General features: G+C 39.0%; 1 protein-coding gene across 1 annotated transcript; it reads right to left on the bottom strand.

The window, feature by feature from the left end:
* Positions 1 to 321: 321 nt before the first annotated feature.
* LOC135083700 (cilia- and flagella-associated protein 58-like) lies at positions 322 to 21827 on the bottom strand. The gene is made up of 19 exons (XM_063978410.1): positions 21648 to 21827; positions 20996 to 21124; positions 16600 to 16693; positions 15950 to 16085; positions 14517 to 14694; positions 13740 to 13859; positions 13049 to 13243; positions 12282 to 12403; positions 11712 to 11851; positions 10930 to 11068; positions 10333 to 10382; positions 9933 to 10111; positions 9278 to 9487; positions 8568 to 8718; positions 7469 to 7593; positions 6623 to 6780; positions 3390 to 3507; positions 1956 to 2022; positions 322 to 1203 (listed from the first exon to the last, which is right to left on the bottom strand). The coding sequence occupies exons 1-19, from the start codon at positions 21729 to 21731 to the stop codon at positions 1022 to 1024; spliced, it is 2577 nt and encodes an 858-aa protein (XP_063834480.1). The 5' UTR covers positions 21732 to 21827; the 3' UTR covers positions 322 to 1021.
* Between the last annotated feature and the right edge of the window lie 359 nt (positions 21828 to 22186).

The raw sequence follows: 22186 nt of genomic DNA on the forward strand, positions 1-22186 counted from the left end.
CTCTGATTTTTAATTCGACGGAATTTTGACATTTCATAAGTGTTGTCAACATTGAAACATTCCCACTAAGAATGGAGAGCATTTTCACAAATTAAAAAATAATCCTTTCTTGAATTTAAGGTTTCACTTGAAAAACTAAGGCTTAAAAATGTACTGATCATTTCAAAATGGTTATTTGAATGTTTATTATCATATTTTTGAAGTTACAAAAAAAAATTGGGATTTTTTTTTCTATTACTGGACTCCCTGGCCAATCCATGGGTTACAAACCTTTTTTTATGAAAATCCTTTTTGTTAATAAAATTTTAGCTTCATTATAATAACCAATTTAACAAGATGCCAATTTTATAATCCAAGTTGATTATGATGACGATAATGATGATTGATGATCAATACATATTTTCGTTTATGATAGTATGTTGTTTTACTGTGTTAAAAACACGTTTTTTTCTATTTAATCTCTAAAATGTACATAATAATTAGTGTACATTGAATTCACAAAACAAACAATAGTTCATTCTTGTAAGTTGTACTTGATGAAATTTCATTTCATATTATTTATTAATAATTCAAAGCAAAAAAGGATTATTACATCTGAATTATCAAAAAATTACAGCTGTCAGAATTCTGCCGAATTAAAAATCGGACTGTAGTGCTTTATGTCTCGCTTGCTTGGTAAACCAAGTGCGAGGTAGCTAGTGTATTTCGATTCTGTATCTCCAGTCTCTACTATCATTATGTCCTAGTTTTGGCCGAAAACATAGCGTTCTGTAATAAAAAACAGTACACTTTTATGTTCAGTTATGATTAATTAAAAGAAATGTCTATGTAAAATTCTGGATTACGATTCGCGTTTAGAATCATCCTCAAAATTAATTTCCTAGTAATTTTGTTTGCATAGGGGTCACTTAAAAATTAGGGATTGATGGTGAAAACGGGCATAGATCCCAATAAAGAAGCGAGTGTGCTTTGCCCTTCAAAATTGGTCCATAACCCAACAACAATAACGTCCATAATTCCCTTAGTCCATCTGATGAGCGGACACCTGCGAAGGGGGCGAAGGCACTCGCAAACGCCGCGCCTCGTCGGCATCCAACGCTCGCTTCATCTCGTAGTACTTCTGCTTGAATGAGAGGAGCTCTCCGTTCACTCGCTCCAGCTCTAACCGTTGGTCGGTCACTTGCTTCTCACGCATGCTCAGCTCTGGTAAAGTTAGTACAATTAGGGCACCAGACAATTCAAATCTTGAAGTAAGTAACTTAGAAGAGAGGCAATTTTAGGGCTATATTTCACCGGGACACCATGGCGGCGCAACCAGTCGCCGCTACCAACAAAATGTATGCAGCTTTGCGCAACCAAACTGACACCAGGTGAGTAACTCTCTATAGAGCTGTATACATTTTGTTGGTAGCGGCGAATGGTTGCGCCGCCAATCATGGTGTTCCGGTGAAGTATAGCCCTAAAATTAGGTATTAGATCGTTTCATCCACGAAGACGCGCCCCACCATTCTTCCGCGAATGTTTGAGTGTTATAGGTACACGCTAAGTTATCCATGAGAGCACACGCACACTACGATAATGACGCTCGAATTGCTCGGATCAAACGATCTATATGAAAAAGTTATTCCGTATTTTTTTAGATTCGACATTCTGACCGAGAAACGACATTATTTTTTCAATTTTTCGTCTATCATCGTCGCCAATGCCAGCTGCTCAGTTATAGCATGAGAGAGATGGTTAGAATTATAAAATTCTTTTACAATAGGGACCTAGGTAGCTTTCGCATTAATCCAAGCTTAAATAAGTTGGTAGTTACACATTTTTCTTACTAAACAAAAAATGTATTGGATAAATTAATCATAAAATATGCGGTTGACATTTATAACAAAAGAAAAACCCGCAAATACCTACACAAAGATTCTGATGTAACAAGACAGGGATATTAAGTCATTTACCTGCGATCAAGCATTTCATCTTAGTAGTCCTCTGTGCCAATGCCCGCTGAGTGCGATTCAAGGTTTGCTGCAAAATTAAATTAGGGGAGAGTTCGGTATATTGTACCGCCGGGTAAATTGTACCACCCCCATATTTCGTAAAGTATTTATTGAATGTCTGTAATTGCAACACTCAGCGATACACAACTAAAATCAATTAATATCGGCCATGTGGTTTTTGCCGTGACAACAAACACGTGAGTTTTATTTTGAAAAGTATTTTTTCATTGTTTTCAAGTAACTTTTGACAATACATGTTTAGTTTGTAATTTTGTTAAATTTAATAACAGGGTGTTTCTAATATATTATTTAGAAGCGTAAATTAGTGTGGATTACAATTATTTGAAACATTTTTCGGTATTTATAAGCTATATTTTTTACCGATTTTTTAAAAGCACTGTCACCTAGTCGGCTAAATTGTACCACATCAAGTTGTATGGAACTTTACCAAAGGATTTTGAAATTTTTTTTAGTAAATCATAATTTGAAGTTATAATAGCGTAGTTATGTTTGACTAACAATAAATGAAAGCAAAAGACTGGCAAAGTAGATTAGGTACAAGTGTGCGTTACGATAATTGGAATTACAAAACTTGTACTCAAAATCGTGATAACGTGTAAAACAATATCGATTGTCTATGTTATTAACTATTGTTCCTTTTCGTTTCCTAATTTGTTAAGAATGTATGGTATAATATTTTGCCATAGTTTTTTTATAGGCTTGAAATTTATTGAAATCTAATTTAGTAACCCTGTGGTACAAATTATCGAACCGGTTGGCTAAATTGGACCGAAGCTCTGAACTCGTACTTCGTTGATTTGTGCTAAATATACAACAATCATGTTAATTAATACTTATGAAATAGTAAGTTGAATAATGTATCTTTTATTATATACCATGAACATTAGCAAAAACAAAAGAAAACTATGTGTAAAATGGGATTGAAAAAAACTGGTCCAAATTAGCGGACTCTCCCTTAAATAAGTTATTTATCGGTCTTTCCTCTTAAAATAATCAATTGTTTGTACCATAAAGCTTCATTTAAACCACGTGCAGTGATCGCCATCGCCGACGCGATCTGCACGCGTTGGTTTGGCTAAAGCTTAATATAATGCATTGTGCGATTGCATCAGGTGCGATTGTGGTCAAATACCTGCCTTGTTATGCATTAAAAAAAAAATTGTAAGAATAAACTCGCAGCTTATTTTTTAAGATATTAATCCTTGCCAAGTTTCATAACAGGCCTAGAAGTTGCTTAAGAGCTAGATCAGTCAGTTCGAGTGAACGAATTACGGACGACAAAACAAGCTAAAAACGGTGGCGTCCTATCTCATTGTAATACAGGCTATATTGTAACAGAAATGTATGTGCTTTCGAATGAAATAAATAACCCACCTGTATTTCAGGGCTAGGCTGAAGAGCCAGCATGTCTTTGACAGCGCTGTACAAGTTGCGCGTCTCCTTTAGCTCGCGGTCTTTCAGCACCAACATCTCACTTTGAGCCAGCACCTTCCTGAAGATCACACAAATTGAAAAATCACTGACAAGCCAACATTTCCTAACATCGTGCAGCTAATTATTATTGATGGGATTGCTACCAATGCTACCATGTACCTTAATAACGAGCCTCCGATATGATCACGGAGTAACTGAAGAACAGAGAGAGTGACATATTATGATGGTCTACCCTCTTTCGCGGGCCGGAAGATGTAGCGTGGGCAGACCTCCCACTAGGTGGACCGACGATCTGGTTGTGGGAAAAGCCTGGGTGCGGGCAGCGCAGGACTGGTCGTTATGGAAAACCTTGGGGAAGGCCTTTGTCCAGCAGTGGACGTCATTTGGCTGAAACGAACGAACGAACCCTCTTTCGCGGTCTTTTATTACGATTGCCTCCCGTAACTAACCGTGTTAGTGACCATGAAAGTTCAAAACAATATATCGTGCAGTTAAAGGGAAGGCGAATAGTTTTTTGAAGAATCACAAAAAAAGAGGGAGAGGAAGACCTCAAACCTGGATGAATGTCCAAAAGGACATGAAAGGACTCTACGAACAAGATGTTTAAATGTTCAAAGATAGAATCAAATGGCGGCGCATGATTGGGAAAGCTGACCCCGTGTAGCGGGATAAGGCAAGACAGAAGAAGAAAAAGACAATATCAACAAGTGTAATTTAAATTTTCTTCATCTTAATACAGGTAAGTTTGTTTACATTATGTATGAATTAAACTTAAGTGTTTAGTGTGACCACAATTATCACACTAAACACTTATGCACCATTTGTGTACAATTGCACTTATTTTTACGACTTAAAATGGAATAATTCAATTTACACTAATCAAATGCATGCATTTAGCAGTAGTATTTATGGCAATGTTTCTAGAAACGATTAGAAGAATAAATCTTTGATAAGTTGAAAGCTGATCATCATTATTTGTCATCCGATCAACACAATGTTGCTTCAGTTGGCCTCGATACCGCGAAATCCCCATTAAAATTTAACATTCCACGGATTGTAATGCTAACTCAGAAATGAGTGTTATTTGCATTATTAAAGGTATAATTCAAGAACAAGGTAAGTGATCATTAAAATATTAGATAACACCTACTAAGAGCCGGTACTGATTCAGCCTCGGCAGTCAATCTTCATCTTTGTGATGATTTAATTGGAACAATCTGGGCTAATTATTGGGTGTTTGTTTGTCGCCATTAACAGCGTGTTATGGCGTAGTCTACAGAAGTGACTGTGTATCGTATATCTTGATAAACAATCATAGGAAAACAAATACTAAGTTGAATTGAAATTACCAAGCAAGAATCATTCTACTTGCTTGATCGCCATGAGGGTCACATTCACGCACGAACCACCGATAGCCCAAGCTATAATGCGTGCAAACAGTAATTTTGTAATTAAGAGATTACCCTATGGTACATCTTTTTTGATCGATCTGTGAATTTATCACTTTAATGCATCAATCACACGGAATCAGGAATGTAAGGCTACTTCATAATTTGTTGTTTGTAGAGTTTGGAGGACTATACGTTTATAATACGTGGTTGGGCCTATGTCCAACTTTCTTATCTTCCTTTTCTTCGGTGGCTCCAACTCTCAAAATTATCTAGCTGCATGAGATGGTTTCCCACTAATCTGTTTATCGGATTCGGGGCCAGCACCTTCGCAAGAGCCAACCTTCGCGAAAAACCTCTATAGAAAATTAAGAAGAAAAACTCTATGTTGTCTTGGAACGTCTGTCAATGAAGTAAATGTGAAAAATCCGCTGAATCTGAATATAAATTGAATTAATCAAAACCGCAAGAAATATCGACGGGTCGACCCTCGACGCCTGGTCTCCGTCTCCTGATCCGCAGGTTGGTGGTTTCCGTTTTATGCAGCTGTATTTTTGAGTTGTTTGGAGTCACCAGCCGACCCCCGCATCATCTTTCTTCCCCGCAATTTTATTCCTGGTGTGGCTATTTACACGCCACACCAATACGGATAAATGTTTATTGTTTACAATTTGACATATAGTTTCAAAGCAGTGCAGTGTGCAGTTTGAGACCCAGACTAGGTTTAGTACAGCAAAACAGTTTTTCTTAAAGTTCTCTGCTCTGTTACCATTAATTCAAACCAACCAACCTATATCTTTTGGACAGATTAAGCTCTGTAAATCTTTGCTAACCCAAGCTGACACAGTTAAAGTACCTCCGCCCATTGCGTGACTCTCAGGCCTCGTGGCAGGCGCTACCAACTGCAATTACTTCATTACCCGCCGAAAGATCTGAATACAATGCACCGCCTTCGGAGTAAATTGCAGGTAAAATTGGACCAAAGAAATGCGGCGTTTACCTGAACTGCAATGGAACGTGCCAAGTAATAGACAAAGGAAAATTGAATTATGCTAATGGTTATTATCCGAATGAAAACATAAATCTTAAATTTTAAGGACGCTAAAAGTATGGTTTAAATATAACCTCGTTGAAATATTGGTTAAGACTGAGCAATTTATTATGTTAATAACCATACAAAACCAAATAAATAATTCATCATCAGCTCATTTAGTTTACAATGCAGGAACAGTGAAATCTCACGAATAAGGGACCCTAAACACTAGCGTCTTTCGAGCGATTTCGTCTTGCCAGCGCCTGCGCAGATCTCCGCCAAATATACGCAGCGCTGGCGTCGTCTATTTTCACACTGATTGTAGAAAGCGCGGGCGCTGGCAAGATGACGATAAGTACTCCAAAGACGTTAGTGTTCCTAAGGGCTACATCAGATCGACTAGACTGGTGATTTTAAGAATGTATCGGTGCTGAATCACGTTTTGGCATCTCTGCGTTCATGCTTTTGGACACGGTATCGGAAAAAAATCGAATGCTGGATCGACAACACTCGGCTGGTGAAGATGATACGTAAATGCCAAATCAATGGGACCGGGCATCCGAATGGGTGCGGAGTGTAACGTTCATCTGATGTTGTGTCGAGCTTCCGAAAAGCGAATCAATCGCCGCGTTTGTAGTTATAAGGGTGCGGTGTGTAAGGTTAAGCTTCTAAAAAGCAGCTAAATCGTCGATCACCAATTTTAAAAGTAGCATGTCTGCAGTGAGCCTAAATAATCTTTAAACATGTCTTACTTCTGCGTGAGCCGTAGCTTCTGCGTCAGCTGCACGCTCTCTGGATCAGTCCCCTGCAGCTTCCTCCAGCGGTGCACATTGAGTGGAGTCTCCAGGGCTTCCTCCAAGGCCCTGACGCGCAGTCTCTCGCGACCGAGCTCCCGTTCCAAGTTGAACACCTAAATTGAAGCGTAACAGTAGCGGTTTTGAGTCGAATTTCATACGGCATTTAGCTGAACATTGGTCACTAATTGTAGTGCAGAATACTAAATCTCTAAAATAATGTTTTTGCAAGCGAATATAGAGCCTGTAGGTAGTAAGTTACATCTGTGTCAGATTAATTTATTTAATTTTGTGATCACTTCACGCAACGGAATAATCTTATAGGTATAAAAGAAGACGTAGTTAAAGAAGGCAATCCTGTTCGGTGGACTGACGATCTGGCGAAGATCACGGATTGTGGAAATCCTTGTGGGATTCGTCCAGCAGTTGGTTAGTATCATTTTAACGAAATGCTTGTACAAATTTAAAAGAAGACGTAACGAAACGTTGGCGAAATAGAATCTGATATGAGGAAAACGTTATTTCAAACTCTATATACCTACTATTGATAAATTCATAGGATACGATGACCGACTTAAAGAACATAGCAAAAGGAATTAAATGCAAATATCAATGTTGCATATTAGCTAACGGCGCATACAATCAAATATACTAACCACCACACGCACAGTTATTATGACAACTACGTGCAGCAATGAATACAATCAGTAAATTAAATTATTGAAATTATAGTACTTATAACAAATCAATTCATACAAATTATACGTGTGGCTTTTACCTAATGATTTAATGAGGATACTTTACCTCAAGCCTCAAATCGGTCATGTTCTCAATGCCTTTTGAGAGCAAGTTCTTTTCCTTACGAAGTCGGATAATCTCCAGTCTCAGCAAACGAATGTCTTCAACTCTTTGTTCGTATTGACGCTCCCCTAAAATAAAGAATAGTAAATCAGAATCGACAGAATAAGCCTAGGCGCAGACCATCGATTTTTCGCAGTTGATCAGTATGGGCATGTATGAAAGTGCGCACACTACGCCGTTTGATTTGGCCGATTCTTCATACAATTTAAAATCGGGCACAAATCGGCCAGCTAAAAATCGGTGGTCTGCGCCTAGTCTAAGGAATATTCCACTTGTGCAGTCAGCGTCAAATAGTTCGTGACACCCAAAGTAGCCAAAAAGTTCGTAACACGTCTTTATCACCAATGGAATAAGGTTGTGTTGTCAAATTTTTGGCCACTTTGGGTGTGACGAACTACTTAACGCTGACTGTATATAGCAGTGATCAGGAAATCACTGACTGCTTTCAGGTAGCCATGAGTTGTCAGGTAAAAAGTTTGTCACCGCATCACGTCTATTGCGTCACAATCACAATAAAACTGACACTAGCGTCACTATTTACAACCCACACAGGTGTTCCCACGTTGCAATAATTATAATATTACAATATGGTTTGCTAATTACTCTAATTACTCATGTGTGTTGTGTGTTACTAAATGCTCTTATATCCTATCTAGATCTATAGGTCTATAGTAGATAATTTTCCATAACATCTCTATTTCGGCAAAATTTGTCTTAAGTATTGTTATAGGCGTTGATCTGCATTGAATCACAGAATAGTAATGTACTTCGTGTAGAACTCTCAATAGACATGCTGCCACTGCTATCAAGCTGTCAGCAATAATCAAAGTACTTAGCCAAATCCTTTTTATTTGTCGACCATTTTCGCGATGAAAATTTTTCATAAACATTTGGCAGTACCTATCTTCAAAATAATTTGCTACAAAATAACATTAACCGTGTGACGAATTTACACATGCTTTTTGTCGTGTCGAATTGACTTTGTGGCAAATCGACATTAATCCACTAGCATCCAAGTTATTTTCTGGAAGATTTTCATTACCTCTGTGTAAGGTGACCTCCAGTATGCGTATCTTCTCATACAGCAGCGAAATCTCGTCGTTCCTGCGCACGAGTTGCGCGCCAACCACGTCGCGCTCGTTCATCAGACCTTCTAACTCCTTCATCAGCTTGGCGCGGGCTGTGTCGCCTTCCTATGAGGGAAAGTAACTTTTGTTATAATTACGCTAAACTTGGAATTAACTAGGAACTTGATCAAAAAATAGAAGAGCGGGTGCTTCTAAAGGCCTCTCCACATTCCTGGGCGATTCGTGCGGCACTGAATTCGCATCGCGTTCGTGCCTACGCCTCAGTCCCGAAAATTGTCGATGATAAAGGGTACGCGCAACTACGAGTATAATGTGAAATTGAAGCGAATAACGGTAAATGTGGAACTGAAAAAGTTTTTGCCATGTTTCGCGGCGCAATTCGCGACGTGACTCCCGTGAATCGCGGGGGAATCTAGAGGCTTTATGGAAATACAGATCTTGTTGTATTTTCAGGGGATTACACAGATGGAGTTCAGATTCATTAGTCGATAACGCATTACAGTTGGTCTAATCAAGATATGACAAGATGTCAGGGTAAGTCATACTATTCTGCACAATGTAAGAGGAGAACCCTTTTTTCTGTGGAAACGGCATATCCGCCTGGCGCGATGGCGCGGGGACGGCTAATGGTTTATGTGAGACTTTCCCTGCCAAAAGAACGTACCATAACGATCCTGTTAAGCCTCGCCTCCTCCTGCTTCAAGGCAGCAATGTCCGCCCTCGCATCGGACAGCTTGGTCAGTCCCGCCTGCACTTCGCTGCGGAGTTGTTCGTTCTTCTTGTTGCACTTGGCGAGCGTGCCTTCGCACGACTTCAGCCCGGACTCCTTGCCGCTGATGTCTTCTTTTAGCTGCTCGATTTGGTACGCTAGCATCTGATGATAAAGAATGGCAATAAGTACTGGTTATATTTTTACAATAATGATCTTAAAGAATAAAGATAAAGTTTTCTAGATAAATTGCAGAAGCAAAGATCATTTTGGGAAGCTAACATTTCTACGCACGGGAGAAGTGTGGGCGGCATCGCCAGAACCACAACGATCTAGCCTTGGTTTTTTCGAGACTGTCTGTCTGTCGTTAGTTACCGCGAATTTTTATTACATAAGAAGCGAAAATTAAAGTCAGCAACTTTATTATGGCCTTTAAAATTCTCGAGGAAAATGGAATCCACAATGTACACCTGCACAAATAAATGCTGCAAATTCGTCGGCTTTATTTGAGTAATCCAAAGACCTTGAACTTTCAGAAAGAGAAACTTAGTAAAATTATATTTAGTAGAATTTGATCAATCCTTAAACTCTCTCCTTCTAGTGTACAAACCTTGAGTTTCTGCTTCAAGTCCTGTATCTCATCCAGTGCCTCAGTATAGTTCTTGTGCAGCATATTCCTCTCGGCTCGCGTGGCGTCCAGCGCGACCGACAGCTTGCGGCTCTTGATAGTCTCTTCGCGAAGAGCCTTCTTCAGGTCCAGGATATCAGCCGTGCGGAGACGAACCTCCTCTAGAAGAATAAAAGGATAGGTAAGAATATAAAAGACCGCTTTCACATTAGTTGTGAGAAGCGCGACAGGTCTAAAATGATATAAAATGTAGAGCGAGTATGTATGACAGGCGCGAATCCAGCCCTCAAAAAATGTTGTGGTCAACGCTACCGGAAAGTCTGCCAAGCCTGCTATAGAGGATCCGTGCCTTATGAATAAAAGGATAATCGTACTTATCTACCTGATATTTCGTCAATTTTCTCGTTTAATGCTATTGTTTCTTCTAGCATTCTGAAAAAGAAAGATACTTCTTAGGTATGTGTTTAAAGTCGGTAGTTTACGCAGCTGTAAATAAAATAAAACAAATTGTGAATTAATTGTGGTAGCTTCCTTGCTTAACGTTTTTAACTTAAGTACTGCAACAATACTTATATTGCTAAACGAAACTTGTGTCGTTTCTAGCAATAACCGATTATGTATTTCTTTTGTTGTTTTTTTGTTTTAGTTCAAGGCAAGCTGATGAGGAATTGAGGAGTAAAGGTGGCGAATGGCGATACACATCCCTTTAATGGTGCGTCCAGACTGGGCGAACGGGCTCGCGCGACACACTGGTCATCCTGCTCACCCTGCTCTTGAGTGAGCAGGATGTCGTGTTTGCCGCGCGAGCCCGTTCGCCCAGTCTGGACGCACCATAAAGGTAACAGTAGCGTGCATGCTTGTCGACGGCAAGTGCAAGTACAGTCCAACACTCAACCGTCCCAGCTATGACATTGACAGGAGGGCGGTACTATCAATATACTGGGTTATTAGTTTAACCATAACTGGTGTGCAAGTGTACCTGTCCTTATCCTTCTCCAGCTGCCGGATGATGAGCCGCTGCTTGTTGATCTGGCCGGCGCTCATCTCGAGCTCGTGCTCCATTTGCTTGCGACGCTGTTCAGCTAGGTGCAGCATCTGCAGGTTCTCCAGGGCTTCATCTGGGGACAAGAGAATGCAGGTATGAATTTTCCATATATTCATGTTCACCCACAAGGTGGACCGACGACCTGATAAAGGTAGCGGGAAGGCGCTGGATGCAGGCCGCTACCAACCGTGCGATGTGGAAGTCATTGGGGGAGGCCTATGTTCAGCAGTGGACGTCCTGTGGCTGAAATGATGATGATGATGATGATGTTTCAACCAAAAGACGTCCAATGTTAGACAAAAACCTTGATAGTCTTGCTTTAGTCTGCTTTCGTTAGAGCCACGAGCAATGAGGGTATTATTTTAGCGCTCACCAGTTGGCTACCGTAGAGTAAGGTCACTGTCACTTGTTAGTGGCGAACACAGTGGCCAACTGCTGAGCGCTGAAGTGGTAGGAAGACTATCGTATTTGCACACACCAGGATGGCGCTACGAAAGAGCAGGGTCATGCCAATCGCCACTGGTGACAATCGTTACAACCCGATCTAGCTAACTCACCTCACTGGAATGCGACTCTCCCTCCCACTTACTCGCACACCTCCCCGCGTTCGCCCTTTTCATACCAGAGCGTCAATGTGACGTCAAAGCCGCCAGGTGCACAGTTAACTCGACCGGGTTGTAAGTATAAAAACGATAGCCCTTAGTGACTTAACTCACTCTGAATCTTCTGCATGTTCTTATTCAAGATGTCTTTCTCCCGGTTGAGGTTCTCAATCTCCCTGCGGTCGGCTTCGGCCTGCTTCTTGCCCAGCATAATTTCGCGCTCCATCACGCTTACTTGCTGGCGGAGGCGTTCACTGAATGAAGACATTAGATTATTTATTTATAGAAATTCCAGAAGAACGTTCCGTTCGTCTCAAAGGATGTCCACTGCACAAAGGCCTTCCCTAAAGTTTTCATAACGAAAGGTCCCATAATGCCCGCATCCAGGTGCATTCCGGGACCTTCGCTAATGGAAGGATAACAATCTACATATCATACTAATTTAAGAAAATCGAGTGGAGTTCCGATTGTGAAATTGAAAGCGCAGTGTGGGACTTCCAACCACAAGGGGACCGACGACCTCATAAAGGTAGCAGAAGGCGCTGGATGCAAGCCGCTATTGGAAATCATTGGGGGAGGCCTATATCCAGCAGTGGACGTCCTGTGGCTGAAATGATAATGATGTAAGTAACTGAATAAGTTCAACAAGATCTTACTTCAGCCCTATAATTTTCAGATTCATACCGTTCAGATTCCACAGCAGCCTTGTTCTGTTCTAGCAGGGTGTACTTCTTCATCTGCTGCACAGCCTGCTTGGTCAACTTGCTGACTTCGTTGCGCAGCCGGTTGCCGTCGTCGATCATGTTCTATAACGGGTAAGTGGTTCAGTTTAAGACGGTGATAATGAGGGTTTTCGCGGATGAAAAATCCGCCAGATGGCAATACGTAGACGAAAGGTCCAAATGCTGCATGATTGGTTATTTTTGACATGACATTGACAGATATGTCAAAATCCACCAATCACGCAGCAGTCAGACCCCACATCCACGTCCCGCCATCTAGCGGATCTTTCATTCGCTAAAACCCTCATTGTACGAGTATAATACTTAAGTCGTGGCCCCCTACCTAACATAGAAAATATTGGCTGCCAAATTGTAATCCTGGCTTACGGGAGTTTTAGTAGTGGGGACAGGAGATAGGATTAGTCTCGTTACTTAATTACTCGTACTTGTTTCAAATTATCCGATCTGAGAAGAAGCAGTTAGAAAATTAACGCTACGGAAAATAATAATTATGTTCGTCGTACCCATCATAAAGTTACCTACCTTATTAAAGTGTCACGGAATGTTAATTAATGGTTCAATTTAGCTTCCGTTTATTTTATGTCCTGAATTTGACTTTGTACATAGCAGAATTTTGATTCATAAGCCTTATATTTTCAAGAACACGACGTCGAAACCGCGAGTCTCAATGAAGCTGCTAGAGTTTCGCTAAGCTGAAAATTATTTTACCTTCAACTCCTTAGTAGTATTGTGCAGCGCTTGCTTGGTCTTCTCAAAGTTAATGTTGGTCAACTCCAGTGTCTCCCTGAACTGGGCTGCCTTGGCCAACGCCGCTTCTTCTTCAGCTCGGGCCGTCTCCAGCTTGTTCGTCATGTCTTTGAGCTGTCTGTCGCGGCGGTCGATGGTTTTCTCGGCTTTTGTTAGCTGTAGTAAGATTTTTATTAATATTAGTGAGAATTGTTTTTATTTCGGGATTTGAAGTAAGAATTACCAACTAATTTCGATCACTAAAATTACACATTCCAGGTGCGAATTTATTTGCTTCTTGTTTTCTAGAGCAATTCATTTCGCAATGTAGGTTTAAAAAGGCCTAGAATATAATTTCAATTGGCGATTACAAAAAAAAATCGTTCCACTGATAATAATTTCAGAGTTACTCTGAAACTATTTGGAGGATTTTTTTACTGCTGTAGTCTAGATATCCACCAAAATGTAATTCTTGACAGCTTTTATACAAAATTTCATAACCCTCTATCATATAAGTAGATGGGCATTTTTTAATCCTTTTCTCGAGATGTGTCTTTTTAAGCCTGGTAGAGGCAAATTGATACCAACTATAGTGAGAAGGCTTAAAACCGATGAAAGATATTTTTCTCTATGCCCGTTAAAGGCTGGCGATGAAAAAGATAGACATACTTACCTTGTCATTGAGGTTCCCGATGGTTATCCCCCTGTTTTCCACCTCGGATTTCAGGGTGGCGCTCTCACCCTTGAGGTGGTCGACCAGACGGTTCTGACGGACTGCATTGTTGTCGGCTTCCTAAATTAATAGAAAACCTCAGTAGGTACCTAAATGACATTTCGGCAAATACATAACTACAACTTATTTCAAAAAAACGATGAATGACCAAAATGTGTGTGTGTAACTTATTTGAGAAGGTTCTATGCTTTTGTTAAACTTTTTATGAGTTTGCGCTAAGACGGCTTTGTAATGATGTTTTTGATTCATCTAGTAGTTTTCCGTCCAGAAGTTTATGGAACTTATACAAGGCTAGAAGAAGCAGGTAACTTCATCTGTGCAGTGGTAGTAAATACGATTGTGATAATACTATTGTCACAAAATATGACAATGATTTTTCATTTATGAAAATGACTGGATTAGGTGGGACTTTTCATGATGATCTTTCGCTTGTGCCTCTTTTATGAATGAGCTACAAAGAAATAGATAACCCTGACACATTTTCAAGTGGCATTTTTAACACAACAGCTACATTGAATGGTTACTGAAGAAAATAAAACAAGTCAAAGGTTCAGTTCCCTCAGTGGCAGTTGATTTATGCTCTAGTCTGGTCCGTGAGCACGTAGAATTTTGTCCAATGACCCCTAGCTACCCATCCTTATCGCTCGAGCGTAATTTAATATTGCTGTCGCGAGTGTGCGAGCGCAAAATTTTACGTGCTCACGGACCGGGCTTTACCTCCAGCTGTTCCTCTAACTTGGCGATGGTCTCGTCTCCCACAGTGTTCCTTTGCTCCAACTCCTCGACGTACCCCAGAGCGTTGGTGAGCCGCAGCTTCACCCCGTCCAGTTCACCCTGGAGTCTAGCCTTCTCTTTCTCGAATTTCTCCTTTTCTTTCACTGCTGATGTCGCACCCCTGGACACAAATGTTGTTTGATGAGGATTACTTATTTCAAAGGGATTTTCAAGGTTAAAATTATCAAGACATTGAGTCAAAATCAAAAAAACTTTGCTAACTTTTTGCTTTAATTTTCTCCTTTCTCTTATGTTTAAATAATGTGTTATAATTAACATAAATTGTCACAAACTGTCATTATAGAGCTGTAACTCCTGTATATTTGAATTTTTCACTGGATTATCAATAAAACCAATGGTTGATTACGTCGTGTTTTTTATTATAAAAAAATTTTCGACGGATTAGACGGATGCTCGTAGAGTTAAATTATTTATCGCTATTATCTTTTCTTCAGATATTAGTACTCCAGTATGTACAAGTTTTTATGCACTAGATTTTTCTCGTACCTACTACGGCTTCCAAAAAAATATAAACAAAAGCAGCTGCAATAATTAAGGCATCGCAAGAAGCTGCCATGAATAATTGCAATGACATCAAAGGTTAGAGCATTGCAACGTAATATAATAAATTGTATAGCAGCAAGGTTACTTTAAAATACTACCTAATTTGGAATTCGTTATTGGATAATGAAGTACCTAGTAGGTAAATTGGTTCCTTTTCTGTAATTATAAGGAGGTGGTAATGCTACCTAGAATGGGTACGGCAAGAGGATCGAGCATTCACTGGTTGTGTTCTAACTGGCAGTCAAGCGGTAGATCCTGGCTACACAGAAGTTGCCGCAATTGGGAACGAGAGGTGGGCGGAACTGTTTCACCCTTTCACGGGTAGATCCTGGCCACACAGGAGTTGTGGCGGTGGAAACGAGAGGTAGGAATAGTCTTGGTTCACTCTTTCACGGGTAGATCCTGGTTACACAGGAGTTGCAGCGGTGGGAACGAGAGGTGGGAATAATCCCAGTGAAAGGGTGATTTCACGGGTAGATCCTGGCCACACAGGAATTGCAGCGGTGGGAAGGGGATGTGGGAGGGAATAGTCCTTGTTCTCCCTTTCACAGGGTAGATCCTGGTCACACAGGAGTTACGGCGGAGGGAACGAGAGGTGGGAATAATCCAGGTTCACCCTTTCACAGATAGATCTGTTACTGTATTACCTAGACACGATGAATGATTTATTGATTGAGGAATTGCAGCGGTGGGAACGAGAGGTGGGTGAAACTGGTTCACCCTTTCACAGGTAGATCTGTTACTGTATTACCTATAACTGACACAATGAATGATTTATTGATTGATTCCTAATAATTCTGGTTCACCCTTACGCGTCATCATCGCCTGCTCTCTTCCTAGCGTCCAGCTCCTTCTCCAGGCGGGTGACGGTCTTCTTCATGGTCTCCAGGCTCTCCACGCTGGTCAACTCTCGCGCATGCATGGCGTCGGCCAAGGCGCGGGCCTCGTCTGGGGGAATAATTCATATTAAAAAATTAAATTAAATTTTGGAAAACAAGTCCCATAGTTGGTAACATAATAAATAATACTGGCTGGATAAATTCATAATGATTCAAAACTTGGATGGTTTACTTTACAAATAACACGTAACAATATCGCAGTGTTTGTTGTAAAGTAGCTCTACGAATTTTCCAAAAAACACATCGCTATTACCCCCGTCCCAAAAAAAAAAACAAAAAAACTGAGTATGTACCAGATTTATAGTTAAGTACATATTTTACTGTCTTAATTTAATTAATTTTAACTTAATAAAAGACTAATTTTCCTTTATCAAAGAAAGGCAATAATCCCGAATTTTCAGACTTTACATTTGAAATCATAACGTATTCATATGAATGCGTAATGAAAGACCGGGGTTTTTATTAAAATCAAACGAAATAAACATTTGAAAGAAAGAAAGATAAGGTTTTATAAATAGAACTTGTTTTGTAATTTGTTGTTTTAGATAGTAATTGTATCTTACCGATGTCAGCTCGCAATTTCTCGATGGTTTTGTGGGAGTCGGATATTTCAGCCAGATATTCGTTGACCGTCTCATCGAAACGCTTCAGTCTGTGCTAAAAATCATAAAGGAAATATTTTTGAAACATCATTTTGAATTATTTATGTAGAATGAGTTCGTTCATTCGTTTAAGCCAAATGACGTCCAAACGAGGCTGGACAAAGGCCTCCCCCATGGATTTCATTCAATCCATGAAAATCCATGGAAGATACAGGGTCCAGAAGAGAAAATCTCGTCCTAACTTCTCTACTACGCCACTTTCTTTGGCTTATTTTATTAGTTTCAGATATAAGAGAACTTTTATTTGTTGCAAAATGATGACGTCATGAATGACGATAACAAAAAGACTACAAAAACACTGTACTTATAAGGATCAATATCTATTGATTTAATATTGAGTTCTTTTAAATTAGTCAATAAATAAATGATAGTTAATTTGTTGTTTTTTAATAATTTTCTATAAGGGTGACTATAGACTAGAGCATTTTTCTCGATCATTTCTATGTAATTTAACGTTCTTACGAATGGTACAATACCGGTAAAATGTACGACGTTTGGTTCGTGAAAGAGTGATACACTAGCTAGAAAATATCATAGAGTGCCTCTTTGTTCTGTTACAAGTAAATGCTCTCTAGTCTGTGCTCACCTTTAGGTAAGCGGAGGGTTTGCTAAAAGGCTGTATTTCTTGTTAATCATCCAGCAATGTGTTTTGTAACAAGTTGTTTGTCAATTTCCGCCTATTCGCATGTAATCTCTTGATACCTCATTGATATTGCAATCCATAATTATCTTGTTACATTGTTTCATTATTAATAGTACGGGAATAATACGTATAATTTATTTAACTGACACAGTAAAATAGGAACTACCTACTAGACCATAAATAAGTTTAAGTTATTTCCTAGCATATTTAGTAGGAAGTAAAATTAAAATTTTTGGTACGAATTTCTCCGAACAGTAATCGAACTTGAAATCATTTAAGACCGAGGTCTTTCATTGCACCAACTGGACTGTGAGGTGATCACAGTTAACGTTTTTCCTATTTCAAAATTTTTCTAATAAAGCTATCATTTGTTATTTTGCGAGGGCCGAGGATCGAAGCAAATGCCATTTTACAGAAATTTCAACGATTTGTGTTTTCAGAGCGATTTGATGCAAAACTACAGTTTTTATAATGCTTATCACTATCTGTATCGAATAAAGTGCAGGTAAATTTATAATTCAAAATGTTTGACCAGTTTATTTGTTAACAACTTCATAATTACTGAAACCTAAAGGACAACGAGTGCCAATCTAGATCGCAGGAAAAAGGAAATGATAATTTAATTGAGACTTAACAGCTGTAAACAATAAGCTGATTTTCTAAAATACTTTTTAATTAAAAGGCCAGTTTTTCAGTAACAGTAATGGTGGAAAACATTCAGTAGGGCCTTTCTTCTATGTCGAAAGCTTTGGGATTCTTTTCTTTATTAAAAGGGGCAAAAAAGCTTCTAGGTCACCTAATGGTAATCTCTCGTATAACTGGTCAAAGGTGTCTTAGTCAAAGGTGCAGTGAATCTGATTTATTTCAACATTTTTGTATTTTTAGCAACAAAAGTTTAAAAAACAATTCATTTTTGGATTTTCATGCGACAACATTGACACGGTTTTTTAAGCTTTTTTCGTACTTTCCTAGTTTCGCAGTGATATAACTAAGGTAAGGGCTAGGTCTAGTTTGCTAAAACGATCTAGGATGTTCTCAATTTTTTCTTATCGAATCCCGTGTTTACTACAATGTTGTTGAATTTTAATAATTGAGGTTGGAATGTGGAAATCCAGTTAAGGTCTACGACATTGGCTATTGTTCTGAATCAAGGTAGAGCCAATTAACAATATCAAACAATAGGACAATCTATTTTCGGAGCTATTGTTGTATACAAAAATAAAGTAAGTATTATGAGAGAAAGAAAACAACAAACTCTAGGTGAAATGCTGCCGTACTTTTCCTTAATAAATAAATTAATCCCTACTATTTTTCTTAAATGCAAAAGTAACTCTGTTGCGCTTTCACGCTTAAACCATTGAACCGATTTTGATGAAATTAGATAAAATAGAGTTATTTTGAGCCCCGGAAAAGGTCATAGAATATTTTTAAGCAGATTTTTGAAATAGAGACGCGCGCGAAAAAATTAACTGTGATCGACAAAATTTTACGCGGGCGAAGCCGTGAGCAAAGCTAGTAAATTACATAATAAAATCCCAGTTGAATGAGGAACCTCGTAGGGGTTCAGGAAATCCGTACTAAGGTATGGTTTTGCGCAATCAGCATTATAGTAAATGAATATAATAATTATTTTGTACTTATGTGTCCGTTATCTGGTTGCATCTCTCACTTAAACCTGCCCTTGTAAATGCGATTAAAGATAACTACCTAAATGTAAGTTAATAATAATAACCGGGGTTTAATAAGACATCTGAATTAGAAATGAGGAAATTGGTCAAAGTGGTCGCTGGGATTTTGTGGTAGCGAATCAACTTCGGAGAGAAAAATATGGATGCAGGAAAATTGTATAAAATAAATATAGGTAAGTTATTAACTAAGTGGATGTTCCCACGTTTGTACCTACGCATTATGCTCATTTTTGACTTATACCTTCTTTCTTCAGTTAAGCGGAAAGGTCATCTTGTAGTCCTGTAGGTCGATAAACTTTTATCGCGTCATTTTATCAATTTTACGCGATAGTTCTACACTTTTCGTCTAAAGTCATCGGTAAGATTTTATCACAACGCGGATCCTAGCTCGGCAGCCAGTCTCGTTTATCTTGTTGATCGATGGATATCGTGTCATACAAGCTCTTAGCGATAATGATTGGCATAGGGCGGAATGAAGGCAAGAAGCAGCGTAGTTGATGATGAATATGTCATCTTAATGACTACTAGGAACATAATAGTTTGTTATTTCCGAGAAGCCATGCGCACTAGGTTTCCATCCATCATTTGATCTTTATCAGTCAAACCATCTGACGTGTGTAGCTTTCCTTAGTTATGGTCTGCGATGATTTATGCTTCAACCACACTAACGCGTGCAGATCGCCATCGCCGGCGCGATCATAGGCCAATGACAGGTCGCGCGACCCATGTAACAGTCCACGCGACCTGTCATTGGTCTATGATCGCGCTTTACTTAAAATACAGCAGTGTTATTGCGCACTTTAGAAATCGTATTCATAATATTGAAAAAAATAAAACCGACTCCAAAAAACCTACACTAAAAAGTAGAAAAATAATTACTAATTACCTACTTATTTATTAGGACGAATCTTCTATCTTCTATATATATAAAAATGAAACCCGTTTTCCGTTGTCACGACATAACATGAAGACGGCTTGACCGATTTGGCTGATTTTTTTTTTGTAGTTTTCTAATACTCTGTACAAGGTTTTTACGGAAAAAAATATAAAGAAAATCTCTACGCTAAGGCGGTACGAAGTTCGCCGGGTCAGCTAGTTATTAATATTTATGTAGGTATAGGTGCCAAGATTATGAAACATGTAAAGTTTGCCTGCACCGACTCCAAAAGTATCAATCATGGTATACCTACATAAATATTAATAATTCGTCCTAATAAATAAGTAGGTAATTAGTAATTATTTTTCTACTTTTTAGTGTAGGTTTTTTGGGGTCGGTTTTTTTTTTATAAAATTTTACTTATTTCTTGCTTTTTAGTTAACTAATTATTACCTTGATGTTACCACTGAAGGTAGGCAGTACATTGAGACCATATTCTTCATGTCTAGTGTAAAATAATATTCCCTACAAAATACAGGTTACCATATAGGAAACCTAAATAGACCTTAAACCGTCAGCCCACCTTAAAAACATGAAAGAATACAACTGTTGGTCTATTTGTACTTATAATATTTAAAGGATTATCCTACAACTCCTAAGCATTAAGGAGTTGTACCTACCATGACCAGTTTTTCTTCAAATTCGCATGAGACCACCCTTTTGATAATACCTATTCAGCAAAAAAATAATCGTTCAAATTGGTTTATAATCGGCGGAGATATTGCGTATAAAAAAGTTCATCCCCAATTTTCCACCCTTGGGGGTTGTTTTTTTTATTATTAAATTTAAATGGGACCATCCTTGAGGTATTACCTATACGCCGAAAAGAAAAGATTTGTTCAAATCAGTTCATAATTGGAGGAGTTATCGCGTAACAAACATAGAAAAAAAAAACATACGGGTCGAATTGAGAACCTCCTCCTTTTTTGAAGTCGGTTGAAAATGAAGAATCTTAATTCAATTTAGTACCAATATTTATTGGCATTTTAGCAATATTTCCAGCTGATAGCGAATTCATTTAATACTTACGTCGAGCGACTCTATCTGCTGTGTATGGGCGATGTTCTCGCCCTTCAGCTTGTAGTACGAGTCGTACAGCTTGGTATACACGTCGGCATACAACTTCAGGCCTTCGGCTTCTCTCATTTGTTCGAGAACCTGAAAAAATGCACTTTTATGAAGAATCTATTTAACTGCGCAAGTATGTTGAAGTCTTTCATCATCAATAGTGCCCTTTTCACTAGTTATCTAGTGTATTGTAGACCTATTAGTGCTCATATTTATAACCGGTTTAATTATATTGGTAGATTTTCTATACCATCCTTGGCTGGCTCTACGCATTTTCTTTGGTGGATCCGTAGCCTAAAACTGGATGGCCAGTAACAGAAGTTTCAAGTTTCAAGGACTCTTAACTACCCCACTACTTGCAAATGGAATTTCTTTGTAAGAGTGAAGAGTGCTGATTAGTATTTTGGTAGGCCTTATTGCCTTGTGGATAAGGTCCGATACTATGTAATTATGGGTTAGTCATCTGTCAGACGTAAATTTTACAAATGATAGTGCGAGCTGGTAGTTTATAGCTGTAGGTGTGTCCCAGAAAGTTAATTCTAAGTTTATGTTTTAATCTGATAACGTTAAGTGCAAGATAAAAGGTGGTATTTCGTAGGTTTTCATTGCGTACCTTTTCAAACTCCCTTTCAGCTTCGGTGGTCTCTGACCCTATGTTTAGGGCCCCCCCGAAGGGCTCATCCTCATCCGGGTCCATCCTCACTACACTCTATAAAACACAAAAACAACAAACGAAATGTAAAGCAAAATAATGTAAAAAACTACGGGAGCGGTAAGTTATGCGGTTGCCATGGTGACGGCGTCGGTGGCAGTGACGTCAAGTGACGCAGGAAAAGTAAGTTTAGCGTGAAGGAGTTTGGCTAAATGAGGTTTTTGCATTTTTGTAAATATACAAAGAACTACCTAGTTATTGATTGCGGCATCAATTTCGATCTATTAGAGTAGTAACTAAAAATCAACGGTGTGCGCATAGTCTTAGTTGGCCGATAGTTGTGCCCGATTTTAATTTGTATGAAGAATCGGCCAAATCGAATCGGCGTAGTGTGCGCACTCCCATACATGCCCATACTGATCAACTGCCCGACTAAACTATCGGCCGAAGAAAAATCAACGGTGTGCGCCTACTCTAAATGAGGTTAACAAAAGAACCTA

Source organism: Ostrinia nubilalis, chromosome 24 (genome assembly GCF_963855985.1).
Source record: "Ostrinia nubilalis chromosome 24, ilOstNubi1.1, whole genome shotgun sequence".
Taxonomy (NCBI): domain Eukaryota; kingdom Metazoa; phylum Arthropoda; class Insecta; order Lepidoptera; family Crambidae; genus Ostrinia; species Ostrinia nubilalis.

Bases quoted from the DNA above. Each gene is read 5' to 3' on its own strand.
- LOC135083700 (XM_063978410.1), bottom strand. From the start codon at position 21,731: ATGGACCCGGATGAGGATGAGCCCTTCGGGGGGGCCCTAAACATAGGG. The intron at 21,125-21,647 runs GTACGCAATGAA...GCATTTTTTCAG, and splicing joins CTGAAAGGGAGTTTGAAAAG to GTTCTCGAACAAATGAGAGA. The intron at 11,852-12,281 runs GTATGAATCTGA...GTCTTCATTCAG, and splicing joins GCTGCTGTGGAATCTGAACG to TGAACGCCTCCGCCAGCAAG.